The sequence below is a fragment of the Schistocerca serialis genome, chromosome 1, assembly GCF_023864345.2.
Source record: "Schistocerca serialis cubense isolate TAMUIC-IGC-003099 chromosome 1, iqSchSeri2.2, whole genome shotgun sequence".
Lineage (NCBI taxonomy): Eukaryota > Metazoa > Arthropoda > Insecta > Orthoptera > Acrididae > Schistocerca > Schistocerca serialis.
This window is the reverse complement of record NC_064638.1, coordinates 1,076,642,699-1,076,661,025: the sequence shown is the minus strand read 5'-3', so window position 1 is coordinate 1,076,661,025 and position 18,327 is coordinate 1,076,642,699. Positions and strand designations below refer to the sequence as shown.

The 18,327-nt window shown below is 41.9% G+C and overlaps 1 protein-coding gene and 1 pseudogene across 1 annotated transcript in view; both read right to left on the bottom strand.

Moving 5' to 3' along the window:
• The window catches only part of LOC126455500 (cytochrome P450 4c3), a 295,097-nt gene extending 277,946 nt beyond the window's left edge, over positions 1-17,151 (bottom strand). Inside the window, exon 1 of the mRNA XM_050091254.1 lies at positions 16,950-17,151. Coding sequence (XP_049947211.1) covers positions 16,950-17,151 — 202 coding nt within the window. The remainder of the gene's footprint in view (positions 1-16,949) is intronic.
• Positions 17,152-17,610: 459 nt separating this feature from the next.
• Positions 17,611-17,728, bottom strand: LOC126429991 (5S ribosomal RNA; annotated as a pseudogene).
• Positions 17,729-18,327: the final 599 nt, after the last annotated feature.

Here is an 18,327-nt window from a genome sequence, read left to right as displayed (position 1 = left end):
TTGTGTGTGGACGATGTTTTTCCGGAAGTCTGATGGTATATCTTCAGACTCACACATTATACACATCAACGTGAATAATCGCGTTGCTGCCACTTTACCCAACGATTTTAGAAATTCTGATGGAATGTTATTTATCCCTTCCGCCTTAGTTGTTCTCAAGTCTTCCAGAGCTCTACTAAATTCTAATTCTAATACTGGATCCCCTATCTCCTCTACGTCGACCCCTGTTTCTTCTTTTATCATATCATACAAATCTTCTCCCTCAAAGAGGACTTCAATATACTGTTTCCATCTATCTGCTGTATCCCCTGAACTTAACAGTGAAATTTCCATTGCGGTCTTAATGGTACCATCTTTGCTTTTCATGTCTTCTAAGGTTGTTTTGAATTTTCTGTGCGTTATAAGTATGAAAAAATACCTAACTGGTGCAGTGTTTCATTTTTTAATAGGACCTATTAGAGACAAGATTACGTTGTTCAGCCACGTCTGAGGAACATGTCACTAAAGTTTATTAATCAGTTATTTTCTTCTATGTGCAACTGTTGTAATTTGCCAGCAGTTTATTAGTTAACGAGTCACATATTTTATCTTAGATTAATAATCTTACATCGCTTTTACACTGAAGTAATTCGTTTTGTTTTATTCCTAATTCTACCATCAATATTTTTTATCTCTGCAAGTGGAGGTACTCCATAGATGCACTAGTTTAAAATCTTTGGTCCAAGAAAATTTCACTGCACCACATACTTGCCTATGTAGCTGATGGTGGGGTAACAGCAGGAAACCGGTTCGTATAACCAATAATAAGTATTGTAGAATATTACGCGAGTGTTGTGTGTGTTGCATTCATAATACTCGTATGTATTCTCTTTTCTTGTCGGACTAGTTGAACCCTGTAACGATGGAATTAATCGGTTACGAGCAGGATGTCGTCAGAAAGACGGGGAGGTAGGGGTCGTGACGTCCGAGGCCTCGAGCACAGCTTGTGTACAGTAGACGTACGGCACTGCGAGGCCACAGAGCCAGGCGGTCTCCCCGCACGCCGGCCAGCGCCCCGTGCGTCCTCTGGAGCACGCCGTGACGCAAGTGTCGGCGAGTGGCCGGTGCCTTGCGTAGGAGGCGATGGTAAACACGGCGACCTCGCACCGCTGTTTTCGTTCGTGCATCCACATCAAACGGTTACCCAACGTCAGCAAAGCGGGAAATTGTTGCCGCAATACAGATGCTCCTCGAATTGCTGCCGAACTGGGGCACTGGTTCACCTTGTTGTAAAATACTGACAGGAGACGAGGTACAATAGCATGTCACCACATTTGTTTCTAATACTGCATCTAACACTTTGGCTCGGCAGTGGTTGCAGGAGTTGGCAGGTAAGTGTGCTGCCTTGGAAGCTAATCTTTTTTAATTCTCCTTAGCAAGTCATTTTCATATTATTATCAGTTGAGTTTGAGCTTACTTCTAAGGGCGTATGCCTCGCCCAAGTACATTGTGCGTAGCCAGGCCTGGGATATCGTACACAGTTCTGAAGCTGAAACTCAAACTGGTGACAACTCATCTGAAGATACTTGCTAAGACCCCAAAATCGACCACGACACATTTTGCGCGATCTTGGACTGACATATAACAGGGCTTATTTTGCGACTATGCACACCGGTAACCTCTGACGAAAAAAGATCAGAATAGTAGATTTCGAGATTTGTTACGATAGGACTTTTGCTGCGGTTGAAGCAATTAAAATAAATGTTGCATTCACACTTTCAAAATAGTCAGAAAAGTGTTAAAGTAACGTTTTAAGAAGTCTAAATTTAAAAAACACTCCCTGGAAGGTCACAGTTCCGGAATCTTTCTATTTACATACCAAGCACTGTATATATGCTAGGGTTCAAACCTTTTGTTGCTGCTCTTCCGTCTTTGAGAAATAAATTCCACCTTCTTCCTAACACATTACATTTTCCTATTTTGTTCTTTACTCAAATGTAGTTAGAGATCTACGTGTCATAATCATTGGGTCTCATGTTACTTCTGAAATTGTTTTATGCGTTTTATTGACTTACAGTGTGGCATGTTTTTCGTCGTGTTTACATACTTGAAGTGTTTCAAGATGGGAAACATGACAAGCTGTGAAGTAATAACCTCTAAAAAGCAGGCCAACCTGCGCAGTCTCATTTTTAAAATTAATGTAGTTTCAATAAAAACGCGAGACCCACGGAAGATAATACAAACATGTCTGAGTAAGGAAGAAATGAGGAAATAGTTTTGTTTCGAAGGAAGCGTAGTTTTCAAAAGACTAATATTTAAAAGGAATCATTTGGATTTATTTTCTTAGACGCGATGCTAATAACGGCATTAGAAGCAGGTATACATGTAAAAAAGTCGTCGTGTCGCCGGTATCACCTACGTCGAAATACCACTAAAATCACCCTAAGACCAGACAGGGTATCGAACCCGGGCCCCTTCGGGTAGCACTCCGCCACGCTGACCGCGCAGCTATGGAGGCGGACTACAAAGCTTTTACTTTAAAGAAACCAATCCGAACTTTCTCATGCACTCAAGTAATCTTAGGATACTTTTTCCCATAATCTGCCCGACCTGACGCACATTGTCTAATGAACAATGTGGCTCCAACAGGAAGACACCTACCGGCAACCACATGAACCAGCAACTTACAACTTGGTCCGAGATGAAATGTTGGCTTTCATATTAATTTAACTTAACGAAGAACTCTGTGTCCTGTCTGGCGTATGAATTGCACCATCCCCGATGCGAATCCAGTGTCTTATCACTGGGGCACCATGATTAGTCATACGATCTAACGGCATAATTATAATAAAACAATAAGACATTTCAGGTGAATCAAGGTTTATATAACAACACAAGATGGATGCTGTGAATACTCGTGCGGCAAACTTGAGCACATGATGATGCAGTTATAATTAAATGTTGAAATTCCCGACCTGTGCTCTGACAGTTCCGGCGCAGTTCGGATCAGCAGATAAAACGAAGTTTTACAGCATTCTGTTAGTGAACTAGCTGTTGTTTCGTTTCTCACGGTCTTCGGTGACACACACACACACACACACACACACACACACACACACACACACACACACACAAAACAGAATCCTCTGGCAAAAGATCTCAAGTCTTAATGCAACATGATTGAGACACGATTAAGCATGGGTGCTCCTAAACGAATCCTTGTTATTAGATACCTATTTTGCATTCCTTTGTGATTTGAAATGGTTGAGGATGCGTTCTTTAATGGTGTTTGTTGATGGACTTACTAGCTTTGACATATTACAAAATGACTAATGGTAGTGCATAGTATTACACTATTTTCGTAAGTTGTTCCCTAGTGCGAAATAGAAAAAAATTGGCTAGAGACCACGCCAGATTTCCTCACGAATTAGAAGAACCATATAGTTATTCGTCATGCATAATGAGCCAAATTTTAGACTAATATCAAATAAAAGAGTGCTTTCACTAGGTTACTTGCCGGAATGTTTTCTTTCATAATAGTGAAGTGCTGTTTCCGACATTAAATTGATTGTGAACCACATTCCTACAGGGACTGACACTCTTGTTAGTTTAGTTGCTGATAAAATATGATCTCATTTGACACTGAATAGTATGGAAAAAGAAGTATCATTTCGGCAGCAGGGAATGGTTTATCGTTAAATCCTGCAGTGGGTAGTAATGGGAAAAGCTAAATACACGTTACTAAAATGTGTTGAACTGTGGTAACTATTACTTTTTCTGATACCATGAATTTCAGTACTGATCGAAAACAAATGTAATCTATTTTGCGACAATTTTGCAGTTCTTTGACGTTTTGCGAAAACATTTAGAAGTGCTGTCAGTTGGATGAATAAAATCTGGTAATATTACAATGAATTTCATTTGGTTTTGTTGCAAGATGAATTTATATTCTGTGTAAAGAATAAAACTGCTCGGTTCTGATGAGTATCACACGACATTGTCACAGATGTCTTCGAAAATCTTTGTTAATTGTTGGCTTACATCGTAATATCTGCAAATTAGAGGATGAGTTTACAGTTCAGTACGTGGAACAGACGTCAGCTCTTTCCGTTGTTACTCTGCATTGTATCAAGACTATTTGTATCCGACTACATCTCTTCAAACGCAGGGAGAACACGCAGCATGGTCATGGTCAAAGTGGTTTAGTTTTCCTGTTGCCGAAACGCCATATGTCTGTCACAAGCAGTACGTACATAGTTTCATCGAACTGTATGAAAATGGCCGGCCGAATTGGCCGAGCTGTTCTAGGCGCTACAGTCTGGAACCGTGCGACCGCTACGGTCGCAGGTTCGAATCGTGTCTTGGGCATGGATGTGTGTGATGTCCTTAGGTTAGTTAGGTTTAAGTAGTTCTAAGTTCTAGGGGGCTTATGAACACAGCAGTTGAGTCCCATAGTGCTCAGAGCCATTTTTTGTATGCAAATGCTTTCATAGATTAATACGAGATGCCGAGCAACATACGATGAACGCTATGTGTCTGTTATAATCTGCTTCTCAAAGTAACAAAATTTGTTGCTGCGATCAGCAAATTTCAATGCAGACAATTTTTATTTCCGTTAACAAGGACACTAAAATCTAAGATGTGTTTTTTCTTGCCGCGTGGGATTAGCCGAGCGGTCTAAGGCGCTGCAGTCATGGACTGTGCGGCTGGTCCCGGCGGCGGTTCGAGTCCTCCCTCGGGCATTGGTGTGTGTGTTTGTCCTTAGGATAATTTAGGTTAAGTAGTGTGTAAGCTTAGGGACTGATGACCTTAGCAGTTAAGTCCCATAAGATTTCACACACATTTGAACATTTTTGTTATTTCTTAGGGTCAAACTACGAATACAGATTTATCATATATTCCTTTTTGAACGTGTAAACGTAATTCCTTTCCCCAAGGACCATACCTAGTTGCATATGTAGAGTAAATGAGCTATAATACATACATGAAGTACAACACGGAGTATCTCAGTGCCTACAAAGTCATGTTTGCAATTTATTGTGAAAATTTATGGCTGCCGTGAGATGTCGCACATGAAATTAATGTTACTGTAATATTTTGATGAGTTCAGGACTTATCATGCGTACTGCTGTTCCTTACTACGATGCAGTATCCACAGTGATGGAGTAAATTATTTTTTTTTTTTTTGTCTTTTCCCGTGCACCTAGTAGAACAAGAAACTCCTCGAAAAACTTATAAGTTTCGATTAGAGTTGTATAGTGGAAAAAAGTTCTCCCCTTTCAGACGTGACGAACACATGTATTTCTCCTTACCTATTTGTTTGGTGAGTCGAAGCGTATATTACCTGAAATTTCCGAATCCCAGACAAACTCTGAATGAAATGAGAAAAAATTAATTTCCGCATATATAACGTCAAAGCACATCAAATATAATGTCGTAATTTTAAGTTTTTGCCCTAAATTATTTAGTAACTTACCCTTTCCACATTATGAAAGTTCTGAATTTTATTGTAAGTTAATATGATTCAGAATTACACTGTCCTCGTTAGAAATTCAGCTGTTGGGAAGCATTGTTTAGGTTTCTGGTTCTTGTACTACGTATGGAAAATGCACCATACTTCATTTACATCGTTGTTCATAATCCTAGATTTTTCTGCAGCTTTCAGTTTTCTTGTGCCAGTTACTGTTCGCTGTATGTTAAGTACGAAGGTGTGTCAAATGAAAAGCTTAAAATTGTAATAACAAATCGAAATTTGTCGCCGTTATTCTGTAAGTTGGTAAGCGTGCTACAAACAGCGTGCAGAATGGCCTGTAGGTGGCAGCATAGTGCAGATGCACACATACCGTCGCAGTATCAGTATAAAGATGGCCGCCCCCACTTGCGACTTGCACCAGGGAAGAACAGCGTTCTGTTATTCGGTTTTTGCGTAGGGAGGGTGTGAAACCTATCGAAATTCATCGACGAATGAAGGTTCAGTACGGTGATGCATGTTTGTCACAGCAGCATGTCTACTAATGGAGTAGGAAGTTCGCAAATGGTGTGACTTCAGTGGAAGATGCTCCTCGTCCAAGTCAGGCACAACGAGTTGTGACTCCACAGAACATTGCAGCAGTTGAACCCATAGTGAAGGAAAACTGCCGAGTGACACTGAATGACATTGCAGCATGTTTACAGATTAGTCATGGGTCACTGAGCATGATGTGCTCCAGTTTCACAAAGTGTCTGCAAGATGGGTGCCACAGCAGCTGACTCCTGAAATGAGAGGACGACGTGTTGACGCTTGTGAAGAACTTCTTCGGCGCTTTGAACGAGAAGGTGATGGCATCCTTGCAAGAATCGTTACTGGGGACGAAACCTGGGTTCACTTACACCAACCGGAACCGAGGAGAGCGAGCAAGGAATGGCGCCATTCCTCATCACCAAAATCAAAGAAGTTTCGAACAGAATCATCAGCAGGGAAGGTTATGCTGACTCTCTTTTGGGACGAAAAAGGTGTCCTTTTGGAGCATTACATGCCTAGAGGGACCACTGTCACCAGTGCATCATACACAGATCTGCTAAAAAAATGATGTGCGGCCTGCAATCAAATCAAAAGGACGTGGATTACTGTCAGCAGGTGTCCTTTTGAAATATGACAATGCAAGGCCCCACACTGCCCGTACAACAGTTGCAACAATCACAGGAGTACATTTTGAGTGTCTTCCTCATCCACCACACTCACCAGACCTTGACCCAAGTGATTTCCATATGTTTGGACCACTGAAAGACGCAATGGGAGGAAAGATGTTCTGTTCTGATGAAGAGGTACGCCACGCGGTGCATGAGTGGTTGCGCGGACTACCAATGGAATATTTTTCTAAAGGAATTTATGTACTTTGTAACGCTGGAGGACTTGCATTGAGCCTGGGGGAGATTATATTGAAAAGTAATACAGCTATGTACCACTTCTGCACAATAAATAATATTTAGAAAAATATTTAAGGTTTTCATTTGACTTACCCTCGTACACAGATGGTATGCAGAGAACTGCTAACTGCGTCGGCAGTGACATACAACTGATTCCATAAAAAACTACTAATGTGCAATTGTGAAGTATTGATGTGAATTACGTAAAGTAATTTTCTGGATATATTCTGTTCTGAAAATCGAGAGCAACTGTCTAACAGTGTTAAAAGACAGTTCCTAGTGCTGAAGGATAGGTGCTTTCTAAGACTGAATTCCAGCAAAACTACAAAGAACAACATCTTTGCTAAATCACTGCTACAAAATTGGCCAGGTGTGAGTAGGACTCGTACACTGAGGGTACTGTGCAAATTTAATTATGTATATAGACAGTTCAGCTATTCCTCGAAACGGGGAACTCACCGATTTTTGCGTGTTAACGACATTGATACTAGAAAGATGTCTGCCCCTGGGATTCCAAGAATTTCGAGAATTATTTAATGTCAAATTTGAAACGAATAACAAATGACAAAGGAAATATTTTTTGCGTGTCGTACAACAAAAAATTCCCAATTTTCTGATTATTTCCTTTGCTTGTATAGTGAAACCTTGCTCCATGCCATTTCATAATTGTAGGCCAAGGAAAAGTACTCTGTAAGTTTTGATAGCTGAATTTGCGAGTATCAAAATATGAGACATAAATGGCTGTATCTGTTGATTGCAGTGACTTGGAAGTTTCACAATTTTACATCGCCAAGGGAGCGTAGACCTTAACATAAGACTTTAATTTCGACTTGATACGTCTACCCGTACCTGAGAATAGTCGGACAGGTAGGCAGACCGAGCGAGGTGGCGCTGTGGTTAGCACACTGGACTCGCGTTCGGGAGGAGGACGGTTCAATCCCGCGTCCGGCCATCCTGATTTAGCTTTTCTGTGATTTCCCTAAATCACTCCAGGCAAATGCCGAGATGGTTCCTTTGAAAGGGCACGGCCGACTTCCTTCCCTAATTCGATGAGACCGATGACCGCGCTGTTTGGTCTCCTCCCTTAAAACAAGCCAACCCAACAGGCAGACGGACAGACAGACGGACGACAAAGTTATCCCGTAAGGGTTCATTTGTTACTGAACGAGGTACGGGACGCTAAAAACTGCATTAATTTTTCGCAAGACCAGAAGAAATTGAAAATGTTGTTAAAGTAGAATACAGTCTCCAGATATACAGATTAGCCCATTTATTTTGACCACCCCAAACACATTTTGTGCATAAGCAAAATAAAAAATTTATGAAGCAAATTTTTAACAATCAGAGTGACATTAACCAGCACGACTGCCGTTGTTGCAACATTGTTCTTTACGAAGATATGTAGAACTACGTCTTTTTTCAATTACTTACTATATTTTTTATTCGGTAACCCACATCGTCTCCTCAAAACCTTGTCAAAAAAAAAGTTTCACAGTGTTGCATTGACGTTACTGGAAACATAACACAAAATTGTCTTCGACTCTCTTGCATTAGCACATAATGCAGGTACATGGAGTAACTCGTCCACTTGCTGGAGTTGCCAGTAACAAATCGAAACATAACGAAAATGTACACCAGTCATCTCCTGCTAACTTAGTTCTTGTCAGATGAGTAGCTTTCTACATTCTCTTCGTTGGCGTTCGTTGTGCTTACACAAACATTCAGCAGGAGACGGTTGACCGAATGACTGACGTCCATTCTCCTTGCGTTTCCATTTGTTTACGGACGATACCAGTTGGGAGAATTACCCGGACGCCTACACTGTGTGCTAGTACAGGAGAGTCTGAGTCTACTTTCTGTTACGTTTTTAATAACGTCATGTTTGCGTGATGTTTACAATATGGTACGTTTTTGAAGACGTCTTTAGGAGAGGAAGTGGATTATCGAATAAAAAATATAGGGTACTATTTATAAAAGACATACGGCAATCATTCTGGTTAATGTCTCTCTAGTAACTACATAACATTTACCTAATATATATTTTTTATTTTACTTGTCAGGGAAAAGTAATTTGGGGTGGTCAAGGTAAACAGCACACCGTCTCTGCATATAAATTGAATGTCTCTGATATGAGATGTCTGTCGAAGGCTTTTTGTTGCTTTTGAGGGAATCAAATATTGTTCGTCTGGGGCATATCTTCTATTTTTGGCTGTGAGATTATTTGCTGATACAGCACTGTAGTATAGCTCTCGTACATTACTCTCCCATTTTCTTTCCTTATTCTTTGTTAAGTAGATGTAGTGCTTTGCTTCAAACTCATTGTATATTGGAGTTGGTAAACACTTATTTTCTTCCGACCTTCGAATTGATCAACTTAGTCAGTCAGAGGAAGACATACAGTTTCAGGTGGACTTCGAACAAAAGTGCAACTTCGTATTTTTCCCATTAAATTATCATTACCAGGGTAAAAGGGGTCAGAAGTGACGGAAAAAAAAATCTTTGGATCGAACAACGGACCTATTGATGTACTGTCTGAGACCCACTGAGAAACCGAGACGCAGTGTCATAAATAAAGCAGTTATGGTACTATGTCATCCATAATTTTCTAGAGTCGAATAGTCTTGTAAATTTAACAGGGTGTGAGGTTGTGGTATTCGATACGGGAGGAAAGAAATTTTCGGGAGAGCTTTCTAAGCAAAATAATTATTTTCGGTTACTTAAAAACAATAATAGTATCAGACGTAGTTGCTGGCCTGTGAACACTAAGATCAACTGTTATCCAGAAGGCTAACTATTTATAAGTGTTCGCTTCTACATGTGGATTGGATTGTGTTTCTTAAACTGAACGCCGGCCACGGTGGCCGAGCGGTTCTAGGCGCTTCAGTCTGGAACCGCGCGACTGCTATGGTCGCAGGTTCGAATCCTGCCTCGGGCATGGATGTGTGTGATGTCCTTAGGTTAGTTAGGTTTAAGTAGTTATAAGTTCTAGGGGACTGATGACCTCAGATGTTAAGTCCCATAGTGCTCAGAGCCATTTGAACCATTTTTTTCTTAAACTAAACGCGATCTGATACCTCCCGCAGATTACACACACACACACACACACACACACACACACACACACACACACACACACACACACACACACCCACATGTGTTTCATACATAACTTCATTACTTCATGAGATTCGGTCAGTTTAGACAGACGAAATGATTAGTGTCTGTGATTATCATTAGAACATATGAAATGAAACCTCTGTTAGCAGCCGGGTCGTTTCTATGTGATCGTACAATCATTTCTTTTAATATGTGGAACTGCGCTAATAACATCGGCGTTGAGCGGCCGTATGCTCCAAACACACACTCTATATTTGTGAATGTAAGGCAAATACGGAAAATAATATTGTAATCAACACTTTTTTCATGGAATCAGTTAAATTACCACAAAAGGCGAATAAAACAAACGGAATTTCTCCCGTATGCCTCTGAATTATTCTTGTAGACTATGGAAATGCGATATTATCTAATGATACTTTCAAGCACAGACTGGCCATCATAACATTCCTGGTTTCGCATTAGCATTGGGCTTTATTTATTTCATTTACAAATGCCCATAAGATATTGCTTTCCGAAAAAAATATTATTGCCTACTTGCCTAAGCAGACAGCACGGTAACGAATTATCCAGATCACTCACTATCTATTTTCGCGTACTTACACTATACGTTTCCTAGCTAGTCGACAGAGAGAGTAGTGAAATTAGAGATTTTTACTATGTTGCACTCACGTAAATCCCAGTGCATTCATGATAAAAATCTTTCCCTATGTTAAGCTGTAGTGAAGAATACGCGAGAAAGTTTTCGCGACGTGTGGATATTGCTCGAGACACAATTTTGATTTACGAGACGAAAATTTGTCATTCATTTTAACAACCAGCACAGTTTTCGCCAAAAATCAAATAGAAATGTGTTTGACAGAGGTAACGGGATTACCTGAGAACATGTCGTTTCGAACTAACCAAAATGAATTGCCTATGTCTGTGTAAAAGAGTTTTCTGGTGATGACACTACGTTAATTTGTCTCCAAAGTTGTTGCTTGCGATTAATTATGATTCTTTATTCTAAATAATATAAAATCAGTAAAATATTTTTTCATAAGACAATACTACAGTGAAATAAACTTCTGTCCGAGCTACTGCAGTAATTATATCAGAATTTCTTCATTTGAATCTACAACAGTTTTAATTTCCTTGAAGCTAAAATAAGAAGCTTTGGACGTTTTTTGTGTGTAAACATAGTAAAGTTCTAATTAAGAACCGCCTAGTGTAACTTTAGAGGAAAATTTCTGGGCAATTGCAGGCGTCTTTTTAGTAGTTTCAAAAAAGTTTATCAGTATCACAAACGAGTGCCTTTCATTGTAAGCTTTGAAATATTAAATCTATTAGAATTTAGAATACGTTTTTGTCTCTGAAAGCTATTCCAATGGACTGAAACCATAATTATCAGCCGGCCGGAGTGGCCGTGCGGTTCTAGGCGCTACAGTCTGGAACTGCGTGACCGCTGCGGTCGCAGGTTCGAATCCTGCCTCGGGCATGGATGTGTGTGATGTCCCTAGGTTAGTTAGGTTTAAGTAGTTCTCAGTTCTAGGGGACTGATGACCTTAGAAGTTAAGTCCCATAGTGCTCAGAGCCCTTTGAACCATAATTATCACCGAAAGAATTAACTAATGAAAGGTGTGATTAAAATTTGTGATTTCTATGAAATTACACTTTTTCAGCATCAGTCACATTTGTTTTGAATATTCATTGACTTGACTTGTTTCGGCAGCAGGTGCGTAACTTACTTATACATCTATTTCTAACTACTCATTGCTGTGAAGCGCGAAAAGCTTTATTGCTGGGTTTGTCAGTGTGATCTGAAATAATGTGCCCTGTGCAATATTCCAACAGAACGTATCTTAAATGTCATGATGAAAAAATTCTCCCTTCACAATAATATGTTACTAACAAATATTGTATAAACAACAGTTAGACACCTGCTGCCGAAGTGTGTCGTGCCAACGGATATTCAGAAACAAACTTGACTGAAGATGGAAAAGTGTTCTTTATAAATTTCTGAATACAGTCGCAGACTTCAAGCAATTCCGTGCAACATGGGCAAATTTAAGATCAAAAGTTCGATGGGTAGCGATCAGTATCCTTATGTTTCATATACATGGCACTAGTCGAGAAACAAGATAAATGGGCTGAAATGCAGAATAAAAATGGGCTGTAAATGATGGTCTAGATAAAATAAAGAAGAAAAGGCTGTTTCTGCAACCAGGCCCCTGGAAAATATTGTACTAACTTAACAGCCTAATGCTACGTTGCTACAGGACGTGGACATAAAAGCGTACTCCGCTTTCGCATTAGTTTTCGTGCATTTGTGGGCGTTCCCCACTAGTTGTAAATCGTGGTTAGTTCACACGCATTGAAGTATCTACGAAGACAAGACTAAGTTGATCGCTTAAACCGATTATGAACGAGCTCTTCGTAGAAAGTAGTACTGTAGTGAATTCAGACTTTGCTGCAGAAAATGAATCGGGTGGTGGAAGCGAAAGAAAAAGAAAGAGGAGTTTGGTGGACTGTGAAATGCATTCTAAATAGGATTTAAAGGCCATATTAGTTGAGTGACTTGAAACTCAGTAATATCTACATAGATGATATCAATCTCTTAGTACGAATTTTTAAAGACCGCTTAGGTTACCTTATGCGAGCCGGCCGAAGTGGCTGTGCGGTTAAAGGCGCTGCAGTCTGGAACCGCAAGACCGCTACGGTCGCAGGTTAGAATCCTGCCTCGGGCATGGCTGTTTGTGATGTCCTTAGGTTAGTTAGGTTTAACTAGTTCTAAGTTCTAGGGGACTAATGACCTCAGCAGTTGAGTCCCATAGTGCTCAGAGCCATTTGATTTTTTACCTTATGCGAAGCGTTTTACCACTGACTACCGAATCTGACACTAATATAAGACAAGTAGTATGTGCAAAAACAAAATTTCAAGTGGTTTTACGCTAGTTAATCTCAGGGTGAAGAATCTGAAATTTTAAAGAATACGTGTAACAATAGTGTACCATACAGTTCAGAAACCACAGAAATTAAGTCTCTTTCTGTTTCCTCACTCGATCCGTTGGTGACATGGGGGTGGCAAGGTCACGGCTGAAAATCAAGCAAATCTGATATGAGCACCCGCGCTTGCCTCTGACGGCATAGGATTTAGGACGACGCTTTGTTAACGAGAGTCGAAAAACACGAAAACCAAACTGATGCTGGCGTGTCAGGTAGTGCAGGAACGCACCTTGAGGTTTCATTGAACGGCAACAGTAGATCAGCTTTTGAACCTGGAGCCACCTGAAGAAACTCACAGTTTTCTTCACGAGAAAAATCCTTGACATTATCAACTGTAGAACCCAGATCCTTCGTGATGTTAACCACTTGGCTATAGAGGGTGACGGAGTTGTAAGTTAGCAGCCTTTTTGTCACTCATCTTGCTTGCTTAGTTGAAACACGTGCACAGACAAACGAAAACATCATTTACTTCCGCAACAAGCAAGAGGCGTCTCGAGCTAGAAATCACTTGATCTGTAGCTTTTTACGTGCGCCCAGGAGTCAACAGGCGTGACGTGCCGTCTAGTGAAACTAAGGGAGCAACGCATGTGTGGTGAGAGCGTAGCTGGGCACAAGACCGATAATCCGTTAATCTGGCTAATCATTAATTAACGAAGTTAGCTTTACGAGTAACGCCGGCCGTTGTGGCCGAGCGGTTCTAGGTGCTTCAGTCTGGAACCGCGCGACCGCTGCGGTCGCAGGTTCGAATCCTGCCTCGGGCATGGATGTGTGTGATGTCCTTAGGTTAGGTAGGTTTAAGTAGTTCTAAGTTCTAGGGGACTGATGACCTCAGATGTTAAGTCCCATAGTGCTCAGAGCCATTTTTTTACGAGTAACGGATTAATTTACAAGTTAATTTTAAAAACGTTAACGAACTGTTTAGCTTCCTATGGGACCAAACTACTAAGGTCATCAGTCCCAAGGCTTACACACTACTTAATCTAACTTCAACTAACTTACGCTAAGGACGGCACACACACACCCATACCCGAGGGAGGACTCGAACCTCCGACGGATGGAAGCCGCGCCTTAGACTGCGCGGCTACCCCGCGCCGCTTTGAGTGTGTTAATTGTTAAGTAGTTACCTACTATTTATGACAAAATGACGCCACACCGCCAACGGAAATATTGTTCTAAATAGATAAGGTGACGCAGGTGCGTGAGCAAGTTAGGGTAGTGGCGACTGATGTAAACAGTGAGTGCGAGTGAGAATAACCTCGGTGTTGGCTGTTTATCGTTGCTCGTTCACTGAGTTTGCGCAAAGTACTATTCTTTGTTAGTGGACTGCCTGTGGCAACAAAGTCATGGAACTGGATTCTAGCTCTGCAACTGATGAAAATCTGTGGTCGGATTTAAGTGATTACCTTAATTTTGAATCCAGATCAGGAGCACAAATACTTTTCGATAGTAAATTGTGCTTGCCTAAAAAATTAACAATTGGTGCTCGTATTTCGAGTCCTAACAATTTGAAACAACTCGTAAGGAGAGCACATGAATCACGGTACATACAGTTTGAAGAAACAGTGAAGGCTGGATCCTGTGGGGGAAAGCCAAAAAGAAAAATCTACATCTACATCTACATCTATACTCCGCGAGCCACCTTACGGTGTGTGGCGGAGGGTACTTATTGTACCACTATCTGATCCCCCCTTCCCTGTTCCATTCACGAATTGTGCGTGGGAAGAACGACTGCTTGTAAGTCTCCGTATTTGCTCTAATTTCTCGGATCTTTTCGTTGTGATCATTACGCGAGATATATGTGGGCGGTAGTAATATGTTGCCCATCTCTTCCCGGAATGTGCTCTCTCGTAATTTCGATAATAAACCTCTCCGTATTGCGTAACGCCTTTCTTGAAGTGTCCGCCACTGGAGCTTGTTCAGCATCTCCGTAACGCTCTCGCGCTGACTAAATGCCCCCATGACGAATCGCGCTGCTTTTCGCTGGATCAGATATCAACAGCGGAGTCAGTAGCAGTAATCCGGTTTAAAGAATGCGGCAGAGAAGCATTGGAGTCTTGAAGCGTTTTAGCAATTGGCAGCAGTAAGTCTCAGGCTAGTGTGGACCAATGCATAGTAAAGTTTTTTGATACAGTGTCGTCGAGTCAAAGTCGTTTGAGAAGCTGCTAAAAGCTTTAAATCCCAGCAAAAGTTAAATTTCGAAGACAACATTGGGCAGACGCATTTTTGATGAGCGTTTTCAATTAATGCGACATCTTATTAAGAAGTAGATGCATTTTCACTGAAATTCAAAGTAACGTACCTACGAGTATTTGACGAATACTATTCAGTAGCCGGCCGAAGTGGCCGTGCGGTTCTAGTCGCTGCAGTCTGGAACCGCGAGACCGCTACGGTCGCAGGTTCGAATCCTGCCACGGGCATGGATGTGTGTGATGTGCTTAGGTTAGTTAGGTTTAACTAGTTCTAAGTTCTAGGGGACTAATGACCTCAGAAGTTGAGTCCCATAGTGCTCAGAGCCATTTGAACCATTTTTGAACTTTTCAGTACTTTAAAAAAATTCATTTCGGCTACAAAGATAATCTTATATTTTTTGTGAACGATGATGTAGTCTTTCTTGTACAGGGGTTTTAAAACGTAACGTACAGGCAGAAGTCATTTTAACATTACAGTATTACGATTATAGCGTGACTACATTGAAGGCGAAATTAAATAATGTTAGATTTCGTTGCGATAATTGCATGGATTATAAAGTAATATTTGGTTTGTTCCTGCCTCTCGAATCCTTTACAGCTCTGACGATCACGAATTAGTAAAATGAATCATAAATTATTACGTTTTAGTTGGCAACATCTGTTGGTTGGCAACTACGGCTCACTGCAGGTCAGCTCACACAAAAATTTATTTGGGCATGATTGTTCACTAGTTACATGCTGACACAAGAGCCAGAATGCGGGCACTGTTGTCGTGCCTTTACACTGATAATTAAATAATTATGAAACTAAGCGATTAAATGATTAAACTGACTTTTTTTTACTTTCGTTCGATGCCCTATCTAACGTTCCCATCCAGGGCATTTTTGTTTAAGCAACGGTAATGGGGCGTTTGCTTAACTTATTCATTTCACTACATCCACAACGTAAAGCATACTATTACGCATTAACCACTGTGGTGTCACAAGGCTTACGCCTGTCCCACCCCTCATTAAATCGACCACGACTTATACGAATAATTGTAAGAACAGTTATTATTGTTATGTTCTTTAAGTTTGTTTTTGGGTTTTCAGAAATACTGTGGGAAGAAAGTTTCTTTACGTTGCAGATAACGTGGAAGACGTTCCGCAACGATCACCACGAAAGTTCGACGTAGCGGCAAGTGGGCAAGGAATAAAACGAATGCTGCAAGCTGCCGCGAGCCATGGAAGAGCCTGGGCCGCGAGGGCGTGGAGCTTCCTAGGTCGTTGTTGGACAACGTCAAAGGAAGAGATATTCTGCTTTCTCGTTGTAAACAGATCGATCGAGTCTTGAAAGGTTCATGTAAAACGTATGGGCGGGTGACACATTAGGTGGGACCCGATGCCTGTAATACTTGCACAGTTATTAAAAAGTGGTTAAACGGTAAAACCAATAGTTCATCATATATATAGATAAAAAGTAGTAAAGATATAGGAAAGGAAGAGTTGCGGCGTCAGAACAAAAAGTGATACATCTCTCAGCAACGAAGAAGGACGTAAACAGCGGGCGTTACGTGGTGAAAACAAATCAACTGATAAAATAGTAAGTCTGTAATTAATCATAAAGCCACGTAACACTGCACCACTAACGATTATTTTTAACTGACGATGAACCTTATGTAAAATAACGCTTTCACGTGTAGCGAAGATAACTTGTTCAGTGACGGATTAAGGATTAGCGAAGTTAAGTTCCCGCTTAACGTTGCCCGGCCACGGGTGGGAGTGTGTAGGACCGTACCGTCGTGCTCCACGTTGATTTCGACGGCGTTGCCGATGATGGGCAGCGCGGGCGGCCCCGGGATGCGCTGTATGAGGGACACCAGGCGGGCGCGCCGCCGGCGGTACAGCACCGCCGCCGCCGCCAGCGCCACCAGCACCACTGCGGCCGGACTCTGCAACCAGCCGAACGCCTCGGCCCACACGCGGCCCAACACAGCCATAACGAAACTGCGCCCGCCGCGGCGCGCCCGCACCTCTTATACCTCGGAGAAAACCGCTGACGCCTACACTCCCTCTGGCGCAACCCCCTGCCGCCGACTAGCCACCACTTCATCTCTCGGCTTGATGGATTAATGGTGCGCTTTCATCCACAATATTTCGACGACAGTACCTGAGAAAGACGACAGAGCTGCTCATCGGAATATGTGTATAAGTAAACTGAACCGCACATGGTACATAAATATACAGGGTGTAAACGGTATAAAGCGTCTTCAGGCCACGAGTGGCCTACCGGGAGCATCCGACCGCCGCTTCATCCTCATGGAGGATGCGGATAGGAGGGGCGTGGGGTCAGCACACCGCTCTCTCGGTCGTTATGATGGTATTCTTGACCGAAGCCGCTAGTATTCGGTCGAGTAGCTCCTCAATTGGCATCACGAGGCTGAGTGCACCCCGAAAAATGGCAACAGCGCATGGCGGCCCGGATGGTTACCCATCCAAGTGCCGACCACGCCCGACAGCGCTTAACTTGGGTGATCTCACGGGAACCGGTGTATCCACTGCGGCAAGGCCGTTGCCCTGTAAACGGTATAAGGCGCCAAAATTGTACAGATGGTACATCTCGGAGTGGTTGACAAAAAAGTCTAATGACATTTTCTTGTGGCCGGCCGTGGTGGCCGTGCGGTTCTAGGCGCTACAGTTTGGAGCCGAGCGACCGCTACGGTCGCAGGTTCGAATCCTGCCTCGGGCATGGGTGTGTGTGCTGTCCTTAGGTTGGTTAGGTTTAATTAGTTCTAAGTTCTAGGCGACTGATGACCCCAGAAGTTAAGTCGCATAGTGCTCAGAGCCATTTGAACCATTTGAACCATTTTCTTGTATCATGTACTTTATTTTTGTATTATTAAAACCTAATGTTCGTAGGATAGATAGTATACGCATTTCTGTTTACGTAGTCAACCGACAGTACACGGCGTACCGAGATTATTGCCTACAATGACGGGGCGACCAGAGAAAGGCAACGAGCCGACCAGAGGATTGAAATTATTAGACGTGTACAATGACGTGGCGTGATAATCAGGTGGTATCGAAAAAAGGAATGTAAACGGTTTTTCGGTTGTCAAGAATGTGTAATTCGCTTTACGTGACTTGAATACAACCAGTCTGTTTCTCAACAAGTC